We start from the raw sequence: 24026 nt of genomic DNA, 5'->3' as shown, positions 1-24026 counted from the left end.
TCCGTGGAGTCAACCCCTCCAGTACTGTTCTTGTGCTTGCTACTGCCTGGAGCATTCTGAAATTTAGGTGTAGGGTTTGATATGGAGGTTGGTTGAAAAACAGGAAATAGTCTTGGCCAGGGGACTGCTGCTGCCCGGGACATTCCTGCCTTTGCATCTGGGAGTACCGGCTGATCACCTGGGGCAAACCTTTCTCTATTTGCACTGTGGCACCTGCAGTCTTGCTGGCCCAGGGCCATGCAGCAGAGATGAAGGTGAGTTCCTTGTACTCTACAGCTATCTGCTACCAGGAGTCTTCATAGTACTACCCTGCAGGATGGTGGTAGCTCCTTCCTTGTCTCACATTCTGACCAGCTTTGATACGAACAAATGGTGCAGCGGCCTTTCAGTTTTTAAAGGGGGCTGTAAGAAAGAAGGGGACAGACTATTCAGTATGGTCTGCTGTGATAGGACAAGGAGAAATGGTTCCAAATTGAAAGAGGAGAGATTTAGACTAGATAAAAAGAAGAAGTCTTTTACAGTCAGGGTGGTGAGGCACTGGCACAGGCTGCCCAGAGAGATGGTGGATGCCCTATCCCTGGAGATACTCAGGGTCAGGCTGGAGGGGCTCTGAGCAACTGATGGAGTTGTAGGTGTTTTGCAGGGGACTTGGACCAGATGACCTTAAAGGATTCCTTCCAACTCAAACAATTCTATGGTACTGTGATTCTATGACTCCTGCCCTGTGCCTTGCTCCATCTCTTGCATGTGCTGTGCCTGCGGTTCTTCTCTTCATCATCTTTCCCGGATAACTGCTTGCTGCTTCCTTCTTGAAAACTGCCAAAAGAGTGAATGTATCATGGGCAAGGAAGGAAAAGCACTTTTACATTTCACCTTGTGGAGGAGACGGCATAGAAACCATGCGATGGATGCAAGTGGCTGTGGGAGCACAGGGAGAACAGTGGCAGGATGAATGGCAGTGCTGGGCATGCTGTGCATGTCCTGGTTTGGGTGGGACATGGTGTGTGAGGGACAGCCAGTCTGATGTCACTCCATCCACACCTTCATGTGTGTGTGAGCAATGCAGCTGAGCTCAAATTGCTTTTTCTTTTTCTTCCTATTTCAAGACTTCTTAATGCTCAGCTGTCTTAATCAAGTGTTCCCATAGCATTTGAGTCTGTGTGTGGAATTATTTGTCTGCGATGGATTTGTTGATGGTTGGATTTGTTTGAAGTGCAGTGAGTCTCATGCCTGGAAAGGTCTGCAGTCAGGGCAGAAGCTGAGTTAATTTGCACTGGAGGGCAGGAACGATCCACTTTGCATGCTGGTTTCTCCTTGCAGAAATCCCATTTGAGGTATTTGCTCTTTTCTATTATTGAAGCTGTGTTAAGGGGAACGGCAGCCTCCTGCAAGGCTGGAAGAAGAGGGAATGAGTCAGAAAGGTGCAAATTAAACCTGTGCTTTGCTGTAAACAGGCACGGCTAATATGGGCCTTTTCCAGAGCTGTGATGTTCTTTGCATGTAACTGAAGGAGTTCTCCTGGAAACAGTCCTGTAGGGAGCTGCACAGGTTTCAGAGCTCAATTTGTAGTTTGATAGTATAAAATGCTTCCGATCTTCAAGAAAATGTGCTGACGGGTTTTAAAATGTCTTGAATCAGCTCCAGAAATGGTCAGGACACGGCGTTTTGGTGCAGCTAAGAGGAGGGATTCTTTGGATGGGTCAGGGGCCATGGTGCTGCAGTGAGGGGTGCCCACTTGGTCTGGAACATGATGACACAGACTTAGTTCTCCTCTACCCAGTGTCAGATTAGAGGGTCATCTCCTGTGTCTTCCATTGGCTACTTTTTTCTGGGGATGCTCCTCTGTGCCCTCTGGCCAGCCCCCGAGTACTCCCTGTTCTCACCCTGCGGCACCATTCACATTGTCAGATGACACAGAGGGACAAGGGCTGGCAGATGATCTTTGGGTTTTGGGATTGTCATGGGGTGGCCATGGTTCATTGGTGGTGGTCAAGAAAGAGCAGAGGGCATTAGAATTAGCCATAATCCTTTGAGGGTGGTCAGAAGGTGGCCAGAAGGCACTGGAGATTGCCAGAATCCTTTCGGATGATCAAAAGTTGACCAAAAGGCTTTGGAGATGGCCAAAATCCTTTGGAGTGCTCAGGGGGTGGCCAAAAGGCATTGGAGGTGGCCAAAATCCTTTGGAAGTGGTCAGAATTCTTTGGGGACGGTCAAGATTCACGTGGCTTTGGTGGGTGATGACTACAGGCTGGCATTGACATGCAGCCTTTCCCCGAGGCCCTGAAGGAGGGAGATGTGGGGCTGGAGCCGGCTGTGGGCTGCGCAGGGTTAAGCAGACATTGACAGAAAACAGGAAGAGGACAAAAGCAAGTCTGCTGTAATTATGTGGCATTTATTATTAATACGCTGGAATTGCTGGAAGCAGCCTCTGTAATGTGAATACTGATACAGAGGTTCAGAAGACAATTTAGCTCTCATCTGTCTGTTTATTAGCTCCCTCAGCTCTGGCAGCAACAAACTAAAGCCTCATTTGCTCCTGCCTTGTTGCACCCGCTCCCTTTCCCCCTAAACTCTTTTCTCTTTCCACGAGGAAGCCTGTTCCTTGTGCTCCTGTGGCGATGTGCAGAGCTATCACTTACAGCAGGACAGGGCTTCATTCTTGACCTGCACCTGCAGGAAGCTGTGAAATAATTAAAGGCCAGTGAGAAGGTGAGAAGGTAAGCCAGGAGGTGCAACAGGCTTCCTTTCTCTTGTAGCATACCAGGAGCTGTCACTTCAGCTTTTGCCCAAGTTTCTGAGCTTCTGCCCATTGGGTTTTTTCTTGTGTGTTTTTTTTTTTTTTTTTTTTTTTTTTTTTTGCATGTATCCCAAGCACGTGGGACATCCATCCCCCTTATGTATTATAGAGTAGTTTAAAGATGATTAAGACAATACCTAATCTAAGTGATGAATGATGTAGATTGCTCAGCCTCAGAGCCACCAGGGCTTTTCATGCACACAGATTAGTCAGCTCAGTAGCTAAATATTGGGGCAAACAGTGTAAATCCATGCAGATAAGCCTCACTGGCTTTAATAGGATAGAAGGATTTCAGAATGGGTTTTGACACCGCTCCATGTCTTGTCGCGGTGTCTGTGGCCGCATCGCTGACACGGCTGCTGCAGGAGGCTGGCTGAGGAAATAAAGCATGGGATGGCTGTTTGCTGAGCGAGGTAACGTGGGCTGGCAGGGTTTGGCTTGTAGGAAGGGACGGCGGGAGGCTGGTTGCTGTTTGTCCTCCTCCTGTCATCAGGATGAAGCTGGCAGTGCCTGGGGAGCGTGGCCCATAGGGAAGAGCTCATTGCAGCGTGGGGCTGACAGCGGGTTTTACTTAAGCGCTGAAGCGTGAGGGTTTAAATCTTTTATTTATGTCTGGTTGAGTCTGTCAGAGTTGTGTCAAATATTTTTGACAAGTAAAAACGCTATTTGCTTCAGTTTAATGAAAAATGATTTTTTTTTTTTTCCTTTCTTTTATTTTGTACCCCCACACACACCCCGCCAGGAACTAAAAGAATTGTAGTTTCAATTGCAAACCCAAAAAGCTCCTCGGGAAGAAAAAAATAATAAATCCACAAAGAGCCTTCCGAAAGTTGTGAGAGCTGGATTTTACAAGACTCTCTTGGTTGGTGTTTTGAGTCTGTGTAAAATGAGAGTCTGGAGAGCATTCAATCATATGATATCTCCTTTTATGAAGCTTTCTGGGCATATTATTCTAATGATGTTTAATGGCAGTTATTTCTTCATCTTAACTGAGTCTGTCTTTTCCCAGTCCCATGTCATTTTTAATTTGTTGCTCTTAGGAGAAGTAAGAAAGCACGAGACTGGCTCGGGCACCCGGTCTCTGCTACAGAATGACACAGTCATTAAGGTTGGAAGAGACCACTAAGATCACCCAGTCCAACCACCAGCTCACACCCACCATGCTCGCTGACCGTGTCCCTCAGTTCCATGTCTCCATGTTCCTTGAACACCTCCAGGGATGGTGACTGCACCCACCTCCCTGGGCAGCCGTGACATCTCTCCAGAGGCAGGTAGCCTGTGCATGTTTCCCAGCACCAAGCAAGTGTCCTTCACAAAGGTACAGGGAGTGGAGCTGCGTGAGGTGTCCAACCGGCATCTGAAGGGCAGGCTGGTATGATGTCAGTGTTCTCTCACCTGGGGAAAGGGATGCTGTCCCCCAGTGGCACAGTGTCTGTTGGAGTGCTCAGAACAAGAGAGATGTAGACCTGTTAGAGCTCATCCACAGGAGGGCCACACAAATGATAAGGGATGGAGCAGCTCCCTATGAAGACAGGCTGAGAGCTGGGGCTGTGCAGCCTGGAGAAGAGAAGGCTGAGGAGACCTGAGAGTGGCTTATCTGTATCTAATGGGGGCTGTAAGAGAGATGGGGACAGACTCTTCAGCAGGGTCTGTGGTGATAGGACAAGGGAAATTGGCTTCAAACTAAACAAGAGGAGATTTAGGTTCGGTATAAGGAAGAAGTTTTTTACAGTCGGGGTGGTACTGACACAGTGAGGTGGTGGATGCCCCATCCCTGGAGACACCCGAGGTCAGGGTGGAGGGTCTCTGAGCACCTGATGGAGCCATTTGTGTCCCTGCTCATTGCAGTGGAGTTGGACCAGGTGACCTTTGATGGTCCCTTCCAACTCAAACAATTATGTGATTCTGTGATGCTGTGATTCTGTTTTGTGGGATGCAGGTACAACTTCTAGCAGATATGAGTTTAAATTCAGCGTGGGTCATGGCTAGCTCTGAAGGTGTGGGTGCAGTGGTTGATACCAAGTTGCACACAGGGCTTTCAACAGACTGGGATGAAACATAGGATACTACAGACATAGATTACAAGATGAGAAGAAGGAAAAAAGGTCTTTTTTTCCTCTCGACTTGAGAACAAATCAGGTTTTGCCTGGACTACTCCTTTTCAGGACACATTCTTTGTAACTGAGCTCCACGCTTAGCATGGGAGAACCCTGTCTTGGGCTAGGAGAAGGACAGCACAGTGGGACAAGCCTGCACACCCTACCCACCCCCTGCAGCTGAAGGCTTCATCCTGTGCCTCCTGAGTCAGGATCAGGCTTTGTCACAGCCCAATCCCCCATGACCTCCATGGCCTCTCCTCGTGTCCCCTGGGAGCTGTCATGAGACTGCCTGCGCCATGCGGTAACACGGGTCTCGGGGATGCAAGCAAGGTCAGATGTCTGCTCAGAAATAAGATTGGCGATGATGCCACCGGAGCTGACAAATGGCCTGTCACTGCTCCGTGACTCATGGCAGTGAGAGGGCAGCGGTGGAAGAAACCCATGAGGTCACTTGTAGCCTCACTCCCCCCTGGGAGCTGTGTGTAGCCTTCACCCAGGGAGTGCTGGGCTGGGCAAGGCTCTTCCTACAGCCTTCCTTCTGTGTGCCTGCATGTGGGTTTAGGTGCCTGGCACAGGTCTGATTTAGCTCCTGCACACACCTGGGGAGCTGGTCCTGTAGTGCAGATGGTGTCCGCTCTGTGGCCCCTTTTTGGATCTGGGTTCCTGCATGGGGTACTCCTCAGTTCAGCAGTGCTTGTGAGCAGGGTGAGGGGTAAGACAAAGTTTGTGCTTTCAGCCTGTTGCAGTGCTACTGCGATGCACAAATGTGGTGCTGTAAGGAACAGAGGACCCTGCAGAGCCAGCCCAGACCTGGTATGCTCCAGCCTGGGCCATACTCCTCTGTTCTGGGACATTGGCAGGGGTCAGCTCAGCCTGCCCTTCCTCTCTCATGTTGAGACTTTCCATACTTTTTAAAAGAGCTTTTTTCTCAGTTGCAAAAATCTCCATGGACATCGCAGCCAAAGCAGCCAGCACCAGGTGCATGCTGCTGGAAATGCTGCACCCACCACTCAGCCGTGGGGCCGAGTTGCTTTTTTGGGGACAGTATTGGTGTTATGGGTTTTGTGGGGAACAGGTGACCTAAACTCTCCAAGTAATTTGGAGGAATATCCCAGTTTCGTTATTCCAGTTTCAGTTATTCTGCCTCCTGACATGCTTCATCCTCTTAGCCAGCTCCTGGGAAGCGATGGCGCAGCTGGGAAGGGTAGGATGGGGTTTCCTCACCTAGAAGGGCAGATGAGAGCACACTGATGGGGATAAGGAGTTGCAAGTCTTGGCAGCATGAAGATCTGTGAGCTGGATGCAGGGGATACCTATGAACCACTGCTTGGAGCTGGTGTCCTTCCTCCCACAAGGACACCTGTCCTAAAAGCCTGAACCCTCTCCGCAAAATGCAAATGCATGAATTCTCCTTAAGAATCCATCACAGGCTTCTTGTCTCCATCTTGATTGGCTCCAGTGAGGTCAACTTTTTTAATAACTTCTGGACTTCAGCAGGGAAAACTCATTCCTTCAGGAAATAATATAATTAAGGTTGCCTGACACTTGTGATTATAAGACCCTCTCTTCAGTTGCTTGAAACTATGCCAGTCTTTAACAACGTAGACTGAAACTTTGCATGTCTCTGCTGCCAGCTGAACTTTTTTGGAAACTTTTAGCAGAGAAGTGTTTTAAGCTGCTCTCAGGGCAAGCTTTGGGGAAAAAAAAGACATTATCAGTAGCTTAAAAAACATGTACTTGCAGTTAGGCTGAAGAAACTCTAGTACCTTTGCACTGTGAGACCAGGGCAGGTTGCTTTCAGGAGTGCAGTGGCGCTGCTTGCCACTCTGCTCCCAGCAGGACCTTCAATGCTTTGAGCATGCAGGACTGCCAAGCCCATAGTTCAACTGATGCAAGGTGTGCTTCACTGATGGGAGGCTATGGGTCCCTCCTGTTGGTACAAAGAACTCACTGATTCCTGATCCATATAGTTTTGTGTATGGTAATGATGGGAGAGAAAAGGCTTCCCTCCCCCCCCCCAGCATTAGTATTATTGTTAGTATTAGTATTAGCAAGAATTAGCTAGGTTATCCCTCTGCCTCAGCCCCATTGGTTGTCTGGGAGGTACAGACACATGCAACAAGCAGCTAAACCACCAGTTCTTTTGCATCGCATCTTCCTAATTCAGCATGTCGTTATGGAAGTGTCCAAAATAAGAGCGTGTTGTGGGGACAGCCCTGCCAGATCCTATCCAGCAAGTGTCGCCTTGATAATGTGTCCTGATGGTGGCACTTGGGACCTTGAGTCTAGGGTGCTTGCAAGGAGCTCAGGGCTGCTGCAAACCCTCCTGTGGGGCTTGTGCTGCCCTTTGCACCCTACACAAGCCTGCCTCAGAGCTGTCTCCTGTTTTCCGGGAAGTTCAGCTCACTGATACTCACTTCCTGCAGGTTGCCCTGAGTTAGATATTTCAGGTGCACACCTGTTCTGGACACACCTGCTGAGTCCCTCCAAAACCTGAGTTGGTCCTCAGTTTGGTTGAGTCCTTGAGAAGCAAAGATGAGAAGGCAAGGCTCTGGGGTCTGTACCAGAGATGGCTTGTTCCAACAGAACAGGGCTCAGGGATATCCTGGAGACACCCAAGGTCAGGCTGTCAGGCTTTGGGGACTTTGAGCACCAGATCAGGCTGTAGGTGTCCCTGTCTGTGAAGGAGAGTTGGACCTTTGAGGGTCCCTTGCAGCTCAGACAGTTCTGTGATTCTGTGCCCATCCTCATGGTGTGAGTGGGTCCCAAGGACACCCCTCAGCCAAGGGTCCCTGGTTGTAACAGAGCATCCTCACTGCTTGCTTTGCCCTGCCTTCCTCTGCTCTGCTCCATCTGTGGTTTAAACCCTTCCCCCCCCCTAAAAACAACAACAACAACAAAAACGCATCGTTGTCATTGCAGAGCAAAGGAGCTTGGTGGAAGGAGCCCTTGTGCACCCTGTCAGCCTGGGGTGCCCAGTGGGGCAGCTCGTGAGTGATGGGGTGTTGCGGGTGTTCAGCTCGGGGCAGCTGGAGTTAAATTTCCTGGTGTCTGACACCTGACAAGCATGATAAATTGTGGTACGCCACGCGCTGCCAGCGTGACAAACGGTCCATTGCCCTCCTTTTAAGCTCTGGGAAAACTTTTTAATTATTTCCCAGCACTTTGCAAATGAGTGTTTCTCAATCAGGCGCCCAGTGGAGTTTGTTTGTTTTTTTTATCAGGAGGGGAATGGAGGTAGGGGGGGTTATTTGTTTGTTTGGGTTTTGCAGGCAGATGGGGGTGGGCAGGGGCTGCAGTTTGGGTTTGTGCAGTGTTTGGATGTGGTCCTGCGGAGGGTTGGGATGGAGCTCATCAGCTCAGGTGCTAATTAAAGCACATCGTGTTCCAGGCTTGCAGTCGCCCATGGGAATACGTCTCCCCAAGAGCGGCACTGAGGCTCTCCTCTGCCAGTGGAGTTTGGCTCCTTCTATTTTTCATATTTAATAATGCAGAACCATAGTACTTTTTTTTTTTTTTAATCTTCTCAAAGCGCTTAAAAAGGAGGAGGGAACCAAAGAAGCTCAGCCACAAGAGCTAGATAATGAGTGCAGATCTTGGCTGATAATTTGTTTGTCTAACATGAAAAGTGTGTTTGCAGTTGTAACCAAAGGCACTGAATGCCCCAGACTCCACCTCTTTGGGCAGCACATCACACAGCATCTCTCACACGTTTGTAGTCCTGGGAACCTGTACCACAAAACTGTGTGTTCTTCTTTCCTTCCCTTGGCGTACAGTGGAACCATGTGTAAGGCCCTGCAGGGTTAGGGCTTATGCAGCGCAAGACCTGTGGGCATGTGCCGGGATGCTGGGCTGACATTTTGGTCCTGCTACATTATTTTGGATGGCTACTGTTGCTGTCTTGAAGGATGATTAGAGATGCCCCAAGCTGCTGTATTTTTTCCCCCTCTCCTGTTTCATGTCTCTAAGTCAAAATAATTAAGCAGATGCATGCTCTGGGGCTGAACTGGGATGCTCCTGTGGGAGGGCTGTACATCCGAACAAGCTTTTTGTCACCCCTGGCTGCCAGGGCTGGGAAACAGATGCCCCCTCCCTTGTTCATTGCCTATGCTTGAAGCAAGCGCAGTGCTGCACCGGATAACCTGACAGACTGTCTCTTCTGCTTTGTTGAAGAAACTCCCAGATCCGAGTGACGGGGTTCAGCCGATCGTGAGCAACCAGAAGAATCCCGGAGCCTTTGATGATAAATAGGGGACTTCCCCAGGACTCAGGACCGGTGGAGAGGTGAGAAGTGTACTGAAGTGCTCACTTACCTGCCTTGCCCTCAATTCATGTGCTGTAAGCATCAGAGCTGGTGCCTTTTCTGTTCACCCTTCCTGCACATGGGATACAGCATCTATCTTGTGCCCAGCTTTGTCCCTCTGATGCTGTAGGGCTGTATTCCCCTTAGGAAAACAGCATGGCTGCCAGCACTGGTCAAAAGGTTGTCAGATTTTCTATTCATGCCTTATATGTGTTGTGATAATCTAGCATCATTTTTGAAGAAGTCTGGGGTCACTTCCTAAGCTACAGGGGCTCTAATGGAGCAAAGGAAGAGTGGTGATGGTACTGCCTTGTTTGGACATATGGGCCATGCTGAGACTTGCTAGGGATTGGGAAAGCCAATGCTTGCTGCTGCTGGGCTTGAAAAATGAAAGTGATGAATTAAATTTTTAGCGGGTCCCTAACTGCCAAGCAAAGGCATCTTAAATGAGAATTGTCACTGTTTGACTAGCATAGCCTCCCACTTAGCAAAAATTGCATGGTTTTAATTATGCTGATCTTGGAAAAGCAATCACTTGCACCAGCAAGGTGAAACTTCACCAAGACATCAAGTGTCAGGAATTCTCACTGCCTGCTTCTACTGCTCTCCCCCATGCAACCCATTTCCCAGGGATGTTTTGCAGCCTCTTTCAGTTTGCATCAACCAAATCATTGTCCCCTGAGCCCTAGGCAAGGACAGGAACACACCCTGCAAGTGCATTTGGGCATGGGTGCAGGCACTGGATGTAGCTCAAGGTGAGAAACCACAGGGGTGGGCAGCACCTGGTGGGGCACATTGGTCTGCAGCAGCAGAACTGCCATCAGCAGTGCCTGGGGGTGGCATCTGTAGGATGGTGTGGAGTAAGGACTGCTTCCCGTCCCTCATCCTCCACCCAGCAACAGTTCTCCTTGCAGCTCTGCAAATAGAGAGCAGCACAAGGAGAGTACGTTGCTAATAATACCAATTACTGTTACACGCTGGCTACAAGGTACGCTGGCAGTAATGGGATCCGGGGGGATGAAATGAAAGCGATATAATATGGTGAGATAAATTAGCATTGTAAAATTAGCCATGGGTCTAGTCGGGGATCTGACAAATGTGTTGCAGCTTCGTTACAAGCTCTGAGCTCTGCCGAATTGGATTTAGTGGCCCAAAGCAAAGCAGACAGGAGCAAGGGAAAAGAGAGTTTATTAGGGGTCTCCGTACACACATGCTAATGGTTAACGCTGCTTGTTGCTTCCTTGACTTTGCTGAATGATACGTCCCCTGGCGCCTGCTCGTATGCTGCAGTGCAGGAATAAAAGCCCAACACTGCTGATGTGCTGCTGGAGCAGCTCAAGCCTGGCAAAGGAATGGGAAGCGGATGGAGGGGCATGGGTTTGGGGTCAGGTGGGATGTGGGGAAGGTGTTTGTGCTGTAGCTGTGTTTCAGGCTGTAGGAAGGATTGGAGGCTGCGGCCTTGCTCATTTCCCATGACCTAGGCTGGGCTCTGGGGCAACTAGAGCTGGGCATCCCACAGCTCCCCCTGTGCGTCAATGATACACCATCAACTTCAGGGGTCCAGATGCACGTATTATCCTTCTTTCTCTGAAAAGGAAGGCTGTTTGTGCCTCAAGAATGGCTGTGGCCAGATCCAGTGGGACCTGCTGCCTGGAGGCTCGTTAGGCAGCAGCAGAGGCAAGCGGTCCCGCTGTGAGCAGTGCATGGATTTGTGAATGCAGACTAATTGCATGTTTAATGGCTGATGCATTACACAGAATCCAGGGAGGGGCAGGCATGATTTAGGTCTGGTTTAATAAGGCACGTCGTGTGGCTCATTTAATAATAATAAAAGCAAGGGAGAAGGCTTCTGCAAGCTGTGCCACTGTGGTGCTAGAGGAGTGGTGGGTATATGGCAGACATGTCCATAGGAGGGATGAATTCCTGGGGAATTCAGCAGAGGGCTGGCCATCGCACCGTGCTATTCTGGCAGTCAGTGCACTGTGGGCATATACTTGTTGCATTATGTACACAATGTGATGTTGCCAGAAGGGTCCCCTGGACAGCAGCATTGGCTGGAGCAGTGGTCACCATGGGGCCATCTCAGCAACACCCAAACCCAGGAGCATCCCAAGAAACCCAGGAGCATCCCAAGAAACCCAGGTGTGTTTGTGTGCTCGAACCAGGTTGGTGGGGACCCAGATGGTGGGAGATCAGTGTGCTGGTGCAGCTGCCCATGTCTATATGGCTGCAGAGCAAGCAGGGCATAAAGTGCAGCTGTGATGCATATAAGGCACATCAGACCCCAACCAGCTCCAGGTACAGCCAAAGAGTTAGTGAAAGCAGATCCTCTGGCCCCATCTTTGCTGCTGGAGAAGCAATGCAGGACCTCAGCAGGGAGCAGCAGGAAGGCGAGCCCACGGTGCAGTGCTCATAGAAGCATAAATAGAAATACGACTTCTCAGGCTCTTGTGCAGCAATGATATATCTTGTTTCTATTGACTTTTTTTAAACCTCTAAAATACATTGTAGATTGATCTACAAATCTGCAAAAAGCACCTGTTTTTTTTCTTTTCTTTTTTTTTAAAGTCTAAAGCAATTTTCTGCCTGCTCCTTGTGGTTGGCTCTGAACAGACACATGTTCTCTTGTCCTCTTTGAGGCTGGCGCGCTGCCACGATAGTAGGAAGTTTAGTAATACTTGAGCTGGATCGATGCGAGCCCATTATCTGTGCTGCCTGGGACTTGGAAGAGACGGGGAAAAAAATGCTCTCCCCAAACACATCAAAGCCCTGCGATAAGGACAGGCGGCTGAGCGCTATTTATAGATGGACAGATGTCTTGCCAGAGCTCTGCTGCTGTCACTTGTTTATGCAGCTTTTGAGCATTTAGCAGTGTTTATGAGGGTCTGAAGAGAAATCTGTCCTACCTTCTGTCTGAGATGGATCCCTCCAGGCACTGCCGGTGATGGTGGCTCATTTGCTCGAGGGCTTTGTCCTTGTTCAGAAGGAGGGACGTGCCCTTCAGATGGCAAGAATAACATGGTTGAGGGGCCCCGAGGTGCTCTGCTATCAAAAATAAGGTGTGAACAGTGATCTCATCTCCTTGCATTGCTGCAGACCCACATGGACCTTGGAGATCTGTAGTTCAGAGCAGAACTGTCACCAGTGCTGTTTCAGGTCAAGTGTGGCTGTGAGTCTTTACAGCTTGGAGGTCTCCATCCTCTGCCTCCTGGGATTGTGGCTCAGAAAAGAGGTTTTTCCTACTGGTTAGTTAGTTAGTGTGGCCAGTGCCATTCTGTTTCCTGTAAAAGTCTACATCCCTCTTCAAGTAACACACAGAGCACTTGAATTGGTACAAACCATTCAGCCTCAATGTCAGGAGTGGCTCCTGAGCCCAGCTTAGGTCTTGCAGTGTATGTCCATGTATGTCTTCAGTGAGAGCAAGTGTCTGAGCCAGTCCTCCAGCTGGCCCTCAGGACAGGCAGAAGTTTCTCCTTGCATCCAGTGGCAGCCTTTTCTTTCAGCTACAGCACACTGCCTCTCATCGTCTTGCCTTGCATTGCTGCAGAGAGCCCAGCTCAGTCTTCCACAACTCCCCTGTCCATTTTGGTGACCTCTGCTGGATTTTCTATAATTAACAGCTTGTTACTGGGGCTCCGAAGACCAGCCGTGGTGGTGGGATGGTGTTCTCAAAGCAAGTGCTTCAGTGGCCTGGGGCTGCAGGAGAGAAGGAGGTGTCTGCAGGCAGGTTTAGGATACCAAACCTGACTGTGTATTTTAACGCATCCTCTATAGGGTGCCTCATTCCTGAGCCAGGGGGCAGGGACATTTCTGCTCCCTGTAATGTGATCATCTACACAGTTTTTGCAGAGTGCTCTGAGCATCCCTTGCTCTCTGCTCAGCTTCAGCCTGTCTCCAGGGTGCCACTTTGCTCTGACCATATATTCCTCTGACTAGTGGGCAAGCCAGGAAGTGGGTACCTTTGTAACAAAACCACATATAGGCTTTCAAGTGGTGATGACACTTTCTCAAGCTATCTGTCTAGTGAATGTGCATTCCCCAGCTTGTTTGTATTCACAGGCATGATACTTAGCTGCGCAGGTGGGCCATGGATGTCCAGAAAGATGTCAATGTCAGGAGGAGGCTTTAATGCAAGCCTTTCTGCTATTCTATATGATGGGTGGCAGGCGAGATCCTAATGTGCCAAGGGCTGTGAGTGGGGTGGCTTGCAGGATGAGGCACAGGAGATGTGGCTCAGCCAAGAGGCAGCAGCAGTACTGGGGATGGCTTTTTACTGCTGAGCTACAGCATGACCGTGGCAATCATTCAGTAAATGAGGGCTCTAATGGAGCCAAGCAGTGTTTTCCAATTAAAAGAAACAACCGTCAGTAACGAGGACAGCACTCCCTCTGAAATACTATATACTCACCAGATTGCATTACAGCCACTGTGGGTCTTGGCCCCAGGAGAACTGTGATGATGGATGCCCGATGCTCTGCCCCTTAGGGCAGATGTGGGGTGTATCTGAAGTGGGATCTGCCCTGTGAGCGAAAGCTGTGTGAGGCACCTGCTGCATTACCCTTGTCCTTTCCAATGGAGATGGGGTGCCAGTGGGAACCTTCTCTCTTTCTAACAGCAGGATGGTTCCAGGCTGCTGGGACACCACTCTGCTCCAGGGCAGTTAGCAGCACATGCTAGGCTTGGTGTAACAGCCTCTAACAAGTTTGGCTCAGTGCTGCCCTTCACTGAGATCATATTGCTGGCTCTTTTTCTTCCCCTTGCCCTAAATCGTAGCACTTACATAAAAAAGGAGGGGCACGCACGTGGGGCCTGCACAATTTATGGATCAGAGATTTATATGCCGCTGGGATGCTGTATTTTTTCCCCACCGTGACACTTTATTGCCACAAATTACCAAACAGGCAAGGTTACACGAGTGACAGCAGCAGGGCTGTAAAGGACAGGAACAAACGGCAGCGGGAGAAGTACTCAGAGGACAGGGGGAGGTCGGGCACACGGCAGAAATAAAGCAAGGCGGGAGGTGAGCGTGCGTCAGAAATCTGCCCGCGATGCAGCGAGCTGTGTGGGTGAGGGCTGGGGAATTGGCGTGCCACCTCGCACACGTGTGCCCACGCTGACAGTGCCATGCAGCTGGGGAGCAACTGGTTGTTGGGCACGTGTCAGGGTTTGCAGGCTGTGAGCCCATCGTGTGCCCTGATGATGTGATGTGCACTTGCAGGCTGTCTTTTTGGGGTATGAACTGCAGGTTTTTAGTTGCAGAGGGATATTTATTTTGCACGCTGGTCTGCTTGGTGGTGACTTGAGGGCAAAGCATTGTTAGAAAGTGAGACTTCATCTCCCTTTGAAGCATATTCCATCCCAAGCAGTGCTCAGTCTGCAGCAGCTGTGTGGGGTGTCCTGCAGCAGGGTGTCCCTGCTCCTAACTTCTCACCAGCAATCAGCAAAAACGTGATGTGTTGTATGGAACAAACACACCTGGCTTCTGCATGGTGGGCAGCAGACCTTGTTTTGACAAACCTAAGGGTAATTATTCCCTCTGAAGCATCATCAGTGCTGCATTTGCAGCCCTTCCAGGCAAACCTAGTCAGGGGCTCCCATGTGAAAGTTTTTTGCAGTCAGTTTATCTCTGCTTGCTTTCTGGCTCTTGACATCTGTGCTGCAGGGACAATTGGGCTGTCTTCTGGCTTGGCTTGGGTGTCTGTCTCAAATTTGAAGACTGAAGGTGTGCTGATTTTCTATGCAGTCGGTGGAGAGAAGGAGATGCTTCTGGGAGATGCTCTGCTGGAGGAATGAGTGCTGGGTTTTCTAGCTGCATGATTGCAGGATGGGGAACATCCCAGATGTCCCCTTGGGTGGGCCAGGATAGGCACTTCTGTCTGTCTTAATGCATCTAAGTGATGCTTGGGGAGAATGGGTAGTGAGCATCATCCCCTGGCCAGGGAGGTGTCAGCACTGCTGAATGCCTGTTGCAGCTCCTCTGCGATGCGCTTCGGTTGAGCGACTCTGTCTGCGCCCAGTCGCCCAAGTTAGATCAGCTTAACTTCAAACAAATGTAAGAACTGAAAGGCGCGGGAGCAGTGATGTATTAAGGCTGCCTTTGAGCTGGGGATGCTACTCAGAGCTGCAGGGAAGCTGTCACTCCATTGTTACTGCAACAAAACGCTACCGGAGGAGCTGAGAGGTGCAGAAACAGAACTGCTTTTAGCACACAGAAATGTGCTCCATGGCCTTGGGACATGCTGTGACAGCCCACTGGGAACAAGCATGGGTGCAGAGCAGTGGTCACCTGGCCCTGGTACCACCATGGGCAATGGGGCAATTTGATGTGTGTGTTCCTCTGCTAGTCAAAAAAAAATAATAATGATTTCTCCTGAATCCCATTGCCATAAGCCAGGTATTTAATCTTGCTTGAAGGGAGCATCTCTAACGTACACAGGGCATTGCAAACAACGGTAAGTGATCAATAGGCTAAGTCCTGAGGTCTCTTACCCAGACTTTGCTGGGGTAAAGGTTGACAAAGTGCTGAGTATTTACTCGAGGCTTCAGCCCCGTGCTGAGAGCTGGAGAAGTGATTGACAGATTTATTGATGATACGTTTCTCTATGAATCCCATCTGACTGTTGCTCACAAATGCTCATTTGAGCATAAATCCTGCCTGGGCGGTGTAGCAGATAGCTGCTACTAAAGCAGAGCCGGGCAGAAAGGTTTCAGATGAATCACATATTTGGTGAAAAATAGCTTCGGATTAGCAGGAATAGCTTGTGTTTCTGTGTTGTGTTTGGCAAATAGCCTCAGCTGAAGAAAGTGAAAGCCCACTTGTGAAAAAGATCAAGCACCGGGTTTTGACACGATGTTTAGATCTCATTTCAAATCGGTTTTAGGTTTTCTTCCAAAATCAAAAAGCCAGACAAGCTTCAGAAGATCCCTCTGAAACCCTTTCATTCCTCGCCCTCTGCTTCTGCCGCAGCGCGGGGAAACGTGGCACTGCTCGCACAGCTCGCTGTCAGCTCTGACTTCATCTGTTTTCCGCTCAACCCGCGGTGCGAAGGCTGTGTTTGGTGCAGGCTGAGCTGTGTTGGGCTGCCATGGGGCACTTCATACTCACTTCCAGAAAAAAATAAGCCACCACCATGCCGTGTTTTTCTCTTGTTGCATTGATGTTTCTTTGTTTTGCGCCCGGTTGCAGCTCGCTACCTCTGCCGCAGCACCTGCTTGCGCCTGCATGGGTGCTGAAGGAAATTGCTCAGACAGATTTGTGCATGTGTGTATGCCTCTCTAAGTATTTCCCATTAATTAATGGAGGCTGGAGTCTGTCGACTGTAATGAGCACTCACTGGCGGGTGATGAATGGCTTGTATGACAAGATGGCAATGAGAGGCTGGGTGAGCTGCTGCTGCTGTTGCTGGCGCTGGGTTTGGGAGAGCAGCAGTTGGTACCTGGGTGAGAAGATGGGGTGGAAAGCAGCCAAATTTCCACATGGCTGAAGAGGAGGAATGGACTTGCACTGTAGTGGCCACCCCAGTCCCATGGAATTGTTGTCTGGAACTCTGTTTACCAAGCAGAGACCTTGTGCTCTTCTCCTGACCTCTGCTGTGCTTGGTTTTGCTGCTGCTCCATCCCCAGAGAAGGATCCATGTGCCCACATTTAGTTTCTGTGCTCCAGCAGTGCCTTCCTGTAAGCTGTGCTCAGGAGCTGGAGCGCATCACAGTGGTGCCAGTACCAAATGTTCCCAGCTTGCCTTACCTGCTGGCAGTAGGCACATGCATGCAAGACAGATGCTTGAGGGTGTTTTAGGTTCATGTTCATTGTTGCAGCGTGGTGTGAGTCTGGTCCTTATGGATGTGCTGGTGTGAGGGTGTGTTTGGTGGATGTGAGTTCCTGGTGCTTGCAGCCTGTTTGGTGGTTGTCAGATGTGTCCTCTACTGAGCCCAAAGTTTGTAAGTTAGAGCACTGTCCTCTGCTGCACACTGATCCAAGGGAAACAGCGCTGCCCCCAAAATCTGCAGCCTCCAGGACAGGCATAGACTGAGAGGGCACTCCATGCCCAGTAGGAATAATCCCTGCAGCATCACTCTGGACCCACCATGAAAGCTGTGTACTGATGATCCATTTCTGTTTAAGGTGATTTTGGCAGCTTGCTGGGGCTCCAGCAGTAGGAACAGGGACACTGCTTGGAGAAAAGTGTGGGTGCTGTGCACATCCTGCATGGTGACTCCCACCCCATACGGTGAGGTTGCAGGGGGACCAGCCTGCCTTTGCTGGGGAACTGAATTATCTGCTTCCCCAAGTGAGGAAAATAATAATAATAATAATAATAAAAAGTGCCTTCCACTAGGTCATGAGCCATTACCTCGAGGGGCCCTTCATCAGCTGATGAATTCTACTTAATAAAATAAATACTGAGAGAAAATGTAATTGGATTTCATTTATTACCCAGTTCCGCCTAGCAGCCCCAGATTATACAAAAGCAATTAGAGAAAGCTCTCCATTAATAGCTATCTTCAAGCCGCCCAATGGGCTCATTCCATCAAACCTTCTGGCTCGTGTAATTTCCTTTCTTGGAGCTGGCTCCTGGCTGGGGGAGGGATGTGGGGTGCCCAGCACCATTGCCAGCAGCCTGTAAACAACAGCAGCCCTGTTTCCATCACCCTCGGTATGCCTAGGTCTGCAAAAGGGTCTCCTGATCTGGGGAGGGAAGTCAGAACACCTAGGTGGTTTCTCTGTGCTGGGAGCACCTCGTAGCTGTGCGGTCAATCCATGTGGTTTGGCAGCAGGAATGTGGAGCCCTGCAGGGGAATTGGATGTAATCCTGTCCCCTTCAGGATACAGTTGCTTCTCTCCGGTGCTCATTCTCCCTCTAATGCTGGCAGTTTGCACGGTCAGCTCCTGTCAGCCAACTGGTGGTGTGCAGGAGAGCGTTCCTGCTTCCATGCGTTCTGCTGGGATCAGGAGGACCGAAGACAACCTGCAGGTTAGCCTGTAGCAGAGGCTCTGTCCAGTATCTCAGCTTCTGGTCACTCTTAACAAGGCTGGATGAGGAAGAGTGCTGACAGTGGAGTTGGCTTTCAGATTCTGGTTGATCCCAGTGCCCAGCCAGGAGTGGAGTGGGAAGGATGTATTTGTTGTGTACACATCAGCAGGTGGATACTGCATGGCAGGAGATGAGAGATGTGCTGGTAGGGCATGAAGCCATGTGTCATGGGGAGAGGTGACAAATGCTTGGCACAGATATGCATGTTGCTGTGCGGGTTCTTTTTCCCACAGCACATTGGCTTGTGTCTGAGGTCTGTTGATGAAGGAGACGAGGCTTGGCCTCTTGTTTTCTTTGTTGGCTTGGGACTGTGAGAATGGCCCATGACAAAGCCAGCAACACTGTCTTTACCTTCTCAGGGCTGAGGGAGATCAAGGGCTCTGCTCAGCCTTGCTTGCAACACTGGACTTTTTTGCATTGTGTGGTACGAACAAAAACAGGCTCCTACCCATGACAGTGAAGACGGCTTTACTCTGCTCACTTGGGCCCATTTAGCAGCCTTGGAGAACAGTTGTCCTGCTGTGCTGCCTTGTGTTGGGTAAGGAGTGCTGTCACAGATGCACCCGTGGGTAGTGCCTGTCAAATGAAGGATATCTGTTCAGGAGAGAAGAGAGTGGGGTGCTGGAGGCCATGAGGGAGGGGATGTAGTTGAGACATATCGGTGCAGAGAAAGGGAATTGATCTTAGCCATTGAGGTGGCTGACAGCGTGGGATATCTGTTCTTGGAGGGGGAAATGGTTGGGGCATGAGGAGATGAGTCTGCTGAACTGAGAGGAGGGCTGAGGTGTGGAGGAAGCAGGGGAGACCTTTCCAGTGGGAAATGAGGGAGGTGAAAGATCAAAGAGCAGCTGTTAGTCTGGAAATGCAGGGACCCAGCTGGAAGCTTTTTACAGGGATGGCACACTTATTACAGTCACTCAGCTGCTTTGCCTCTGCAAACACAGTGGTTGCTGAAAGTTGGGAAGCTTTTCTGACTTCGTGGGCAGCCACTCCTTCCAGCCTGGCAATGAGTCTGGACTCAGCTCTGTGATGGCAGGAAAGGCTGTGAAAGAGACAAATCCGCCCTCCAGAGAAGAAGGGACCTTCTCAGAGCTGTTTTTTCAAGCCATACAAATGCAGTGACCATGCAAAACCTTCCTTTTCATCTCACTGTTTATTTTTTCACAAGGCTTTTATTTATACCCTCTTAACATCCGTGCCGTTAAAGCAGCCTTATTAGGATGCTGCCCTTCACCAAGAAACTGCTCTCGAAAAAGAGCATTAAAGATTCAACAAATAGCTGAGAATTGGGATTGATCCTAACCTCCCATAAATGGGAGTACCTTCCCCCATTAATCAGCCTTGGTTTTCACTTACAGGATGATGGCCTCAGTGCTACACTTCTTCAGGACTAAAAGCACGTTAAATATTTATCACAGCTGAGTATTCACTTCCCCCTCTATTGCCAACTGTGCTCCACCGCATAAGCCTGCGTCGGCTTGACAGGTTGTGTAGTGAGGTGGCATGCCATTAGGAAACCTCTTGTGCCAGCATGCTCCAGTCATTTGCTGTGCTAAGCACGGAGAAATAGTGGCATCTCTCATCTTGAAGCATGGTCAGCATGGGACTGTATTATAAAGTCTCGCTGCCTGCATTTGCACTAGTAAATTTAACATGCCCAGGTCTGCTCTTAAGCAGAGGCTGGTGGTGATGCGTGCTCAGCATCCATGCTCCTCTGCTGCCCTTTAGCCTCCCAAATGGGATGATCATCTTCACAGTGCTTAGCAGGAGCAGCCCAGTGTCTCTGCTGAGGCTTTGCCCCACGTCATCATAAGTGCTGGCCATTCAGAGCATGGCATTGCATTGCAGTGCTGGGAAATGCTCCCTTGCTTATGGCTGTGCACATGGCTCTGGTGCTGTCCTGCTACTCTGGAGGAAGCCAGCAGCGCTCTGCACTTTACTGGCATGCCAGGAGGAAGCTTTTAGTGCCTTTCGAGGCTTGAAATGCCGGCAGGGTGTTTAGCGGTCCAGTTGGTCTAAACATATGCAAGAACGTCCTTGATAATTGTGCCAGGTGTGCCATAGCATTTCAGGGAGAGGCTATTTTAGGACTATCTCTGAGAGCGCTTTTCCCTTTTTTGCTTGCTGATTTTGACTGCCAGATTTCTCAAAGGCAGCTCTGGCTTCAGGAGCTGCTGAGGACCTCACAGCTGGGACAGCTTGATAGCAGTGTCCTCGGGCTGTGCTGAAATGAGAGCCCTTCGTGGTGCCCCTCCCTGGGTTATAGCTGGTAAGGAGGAGCTCCCTATGATGCTGTGAAGAGTTTTGCTTCTTGGGGCATGCTCCACTTGGCCAACCCTGCAGCTGCAATTGAGCTGTTGTTGCTGGGTTAGTGCGTTTTCTTAACGCCTTGGCATCATCGTGATGCATTCTCCCCCCATCTCCATCTCCCCCTCTCCGCCTCCAGCTTGAGTTACTGATGTGCACAGCCTTGTTATAGCCGTTTACATGTACAGACGCACAATGTGTTTCATTATCCATGTATCAAACTTGTTTTGCTGCTGTCACGCACCAGAAAAGTTAAACACATCTGATCAAAGGCATGTAAACACAGCTTCAAAACAAATGCCCTCGAGTCCTGCCAAAAGCACAGAGCTGTCTCAAGCAAACCCTCATCTCCTATTCCCACATGTGCACCTCCCACTCCTCCTCTGAACGGGAATGTGATGCCAGGTGGTTTCTAAGAGCTGCAAGCACTCGGTGGCAGTGGGACCAGTTGTCATCTGGCCAAGCAAGCGTGGCCATGGAGCACTGCCATGGGGCTGAGGACTGACTGGAAGTGGGGCGGCTGGACGCATCCTTGGACCCCTACTGAGAGGGGAAGAAAAGGAATGTTCAATGGAAGGACTGGGGATGGTCCCAAAGTAGGAGCTGCTTCTGCTCTGCCATTTTTATGCTCCTCAGTTACTGGAAAAGGAGAACAGAGGCATGCATCCCTGGCTCAGAGTCTCTGATGGCACAAGATTCTGATTTCGATTCAATTCTGTGATTCTGTGAAGATCACCTGTGGATTGGAATTGCTAAAAGATGGGGAATTTTCCCACTTTTCAATACTGAGGCTTGTGTGCTGTCAGCATGTGTCATTGTGGACTCGTTGGATTTTCACTTTAGTCCAGCTTAGAGGAGGACTAGATATGTTCACTAAATGGGATGGAAATCCATGGGATTTTGCAGGCATTGAGGGCAGGTGTTTTAAGAAAACACTAGCTCCCTTGAAATAAGCCAAAATCCCGTTCAGTGTTTGGCTATGAGCACGAACAGAGGGTAGTTTGGGAATTCATAAGCTTGTGAACTGACCCAGACACTGGAAATTAGTTGCCCGAGGTCTTTGCCAAATGCCTTTGAATAATGGACGTGTCAGAACCAGATGGGATCGCAAATGGTGAGTTATTACTGCCCAGTGCCTGTGCCAAGTCTGTGGGGTTTGTCCCCCAAGCCAGCACTGCACCGTACCCCGGGCCAGGTTGCCACATGTAAGGTGATGCAATGAGCTGCCTTCATCACACCCGGCTGTGCTAAGGGGGCAGATAGAGCTGCAGTCATCCACTGCCGTGCTGCTAGACAGTGCGGGCAGGTTGCGAAATGCCCTGTAGGCAGTGGGACGTGGTCAGAGGTTAACGATGGTGTCAGCCTTCATAAATCATCCCTAATGAGGCTTGGGAAAATGATGGTTTGGAGCCTGCCATGCGCAATCGCGCTGAGCTGTCTTTCCTTTCCTTTGGACTTTGTTCCCATTCAGTTTTTTAGTGCTATTTGGGGGAACCTCTGCATGCCCGGAGGTGCTGGAGGCTTTCCCACCATTTTGAGTAATGAGTGGTTCTGGGTTCTGCCTGCACTACTATTGTGGGCAGTGGCTGGCTGATTTGCTGAAGTCTAAATACATTCTACAATTTTGGCCCCATGATTTTGTCCCCATTGTTTTGTGTCCAGCAGAAGTCTATGGCTGGAAGGCGTTGCCCGTGTCTTGGTACATGGCACGATGCTGCTAGGGTCAGGCTTGATGGGCTCAAGCCATGGAGCAGTCAAAGAGTCGTGGGACCTTCTTTCAGAGTGCCATCCCAGCATGGGAACCATGTGATGGGGACGCATCAAATCAAAGCAATTGGAGAGAAACTGTTGTCCGGGATGGTGGGACCCCAAGAAAGGCAGAAGAAGGAGGCAGAGGAGGTCAGTGAGATTCCCTCGAAATCAGATCTAGGTCTGATGATGGTGGGCTGCTCTGGACTATGTGTGGTCCTCAGGAAAGCTGACTGCCACCAGGATGCTGGGAGGAGCACAACACAAATGCAGTGAATATTCCCGTATTATTTATAAAGTACTGCCACAGCCCTGGAAGTGTTGGGACTCTCAGAAAAGCTGAAGGAATGCACTAATTAAAGAACACAATGGGAATGTAAATTCGGAAAGATCCCCAGAGGGATGCAGCCCTGAGGGGGAGCTAATTTGCCATTCCTGCTCCTCCCCTGCAAACTGGCTGAAACACTGGAGCAATTAAGGAGGAATTTGAGTGTTAAATATAATCTGGAATTGTGTTTTGGGCTTTTTTTGTAATTGGTTTATTTCTCTCTTGGGTAACTGTGTTTCCAGTTCTGTAATTGGGACTTTAACCCGCTGTTCTGCTAGGATTAAGGAGAAGTTTGGGGGCCAGTTTGGGGTGGTTGTCTGGTGTTGAAAACAGCTTCAGGTACGTGTCACCAATAGGATGGCACATCCCACATGCCACGGGAAGTGGCATGGCTGGATGGAGCTGTCCCACACCTGGTGAGCCCCAGGCCAATCTGGGAGTCTCCTGGTGGGTGGTTTCGGGACTGTGAGCACCAAACTGGTACAAGGAGGAAGATGTGGTACCGGGGCAGGGCTGTTCAGATCTGGTGAGGGACAGCCCCTGCCTTTGATGTGAAAAGTAGGTTGTCAGAACTGTCTCCTGAAATCAGTCCTAAGAATGTACTTGCTGTTTGTTCATTGCCTTTATTTTTTTGCCTACCCATTTCTTTTCCGCATGGTTTGTTTCCCTTGCTTTGACTTGTCTTACCCTTTCAGGAAGTAAATGCAGTTGCTATTATTTGAATTATAGTCAGAAGGGCTGATTCAAGGTAATGGCTGCAGTGTATTTGTCTTTTTCTGTAAACTTCATGCAGTCCAGAGTGAGAAAACAGCCTACGAAACTCCATTAGGGATGTGAGGTAACATAACACAAAGACATGCTTAACTGTGGTGGGATGGCCATCACCTCCTGTCTCATTTGGTATTGAGATTTTGGGTTGTCCAGTCTCTGGCTGAATTCACAGTTGAGTGAAGATTTTGTGTTCTAAGGTGTTAGGTTTTTCAGTTGTCATCATCTTGAGCTGACCCTCTGACATATTTTGTATCAGAAGATGTGCCCACAGCTTGCAGAACGGTTTGGAGAAGTAAAGCTGATGTGATTGCTGCAGCGGTTTTGTTGCTGGATCATGTGGATATGCTGCTCCTGATGTCTGGCAGGAAATAGTATGTTGCAGGTTCCACTCTCATTTTTATTCTTCTGATTATCTTAAATATTTAGGTTATTTTTTCCATCAGCATTGATTGCTAAAGATTCTCATCCATTGCAAGCTCCTATTTGGCGAGGGAGAGTAGGACTCTCCAAAGCTGACACTTGAAAATACGTGCCTTCCTGTGATGTGAGTATTCTCAATACTAGCATTTTGCAAGGCTGTGGGTGCAGAATTGCTGATGTGCTCAGTGCCTCATCCTAAAATAGCATCCTCAGTCCTTGC

At 49.6% G+C, this 24026-nt stretch overlaps 1 protein-coding gene across 1 annotated transcript in view; it reads left to right on the top strand.

Annotated features, from left to right (window-relative positions):
- CNTFR (ciliary neurotrophic factor receptor) overlaps positions 1-24026 on the top strand; it is a gene marked incomplete at both ends in the record, with an annotated part of 157073 nt that overhangs the window by 26938 nt on the left and 106109 nt on the right. The window contains 2 exon segments of the mRNA XM_079548629.1: positions 9070-9144; positions 9148-9180. Of these exon segments, the coding sequence (XP_079404755.1) occupies positions 9070-9144; positions 9148-9180 (108 nt within the window).

This window comes from Tetrao urogallus (genome assembly GCF_951394365.1).
Source record: "Tetrao urogallus genome assembly, chromosome: Z".
Classification (NCBI taxonomy): domain Eukaryota; kingdom Metazoa; phylum Chordata; class Aves; order Galliformes; family Phasianidae; genus Tetrao; species Tetrao urogallus.
Note: the sequence above shows the minus strand (reverse complement) of the source record. Positions and strands in the feature narration are given on the sequence as shown.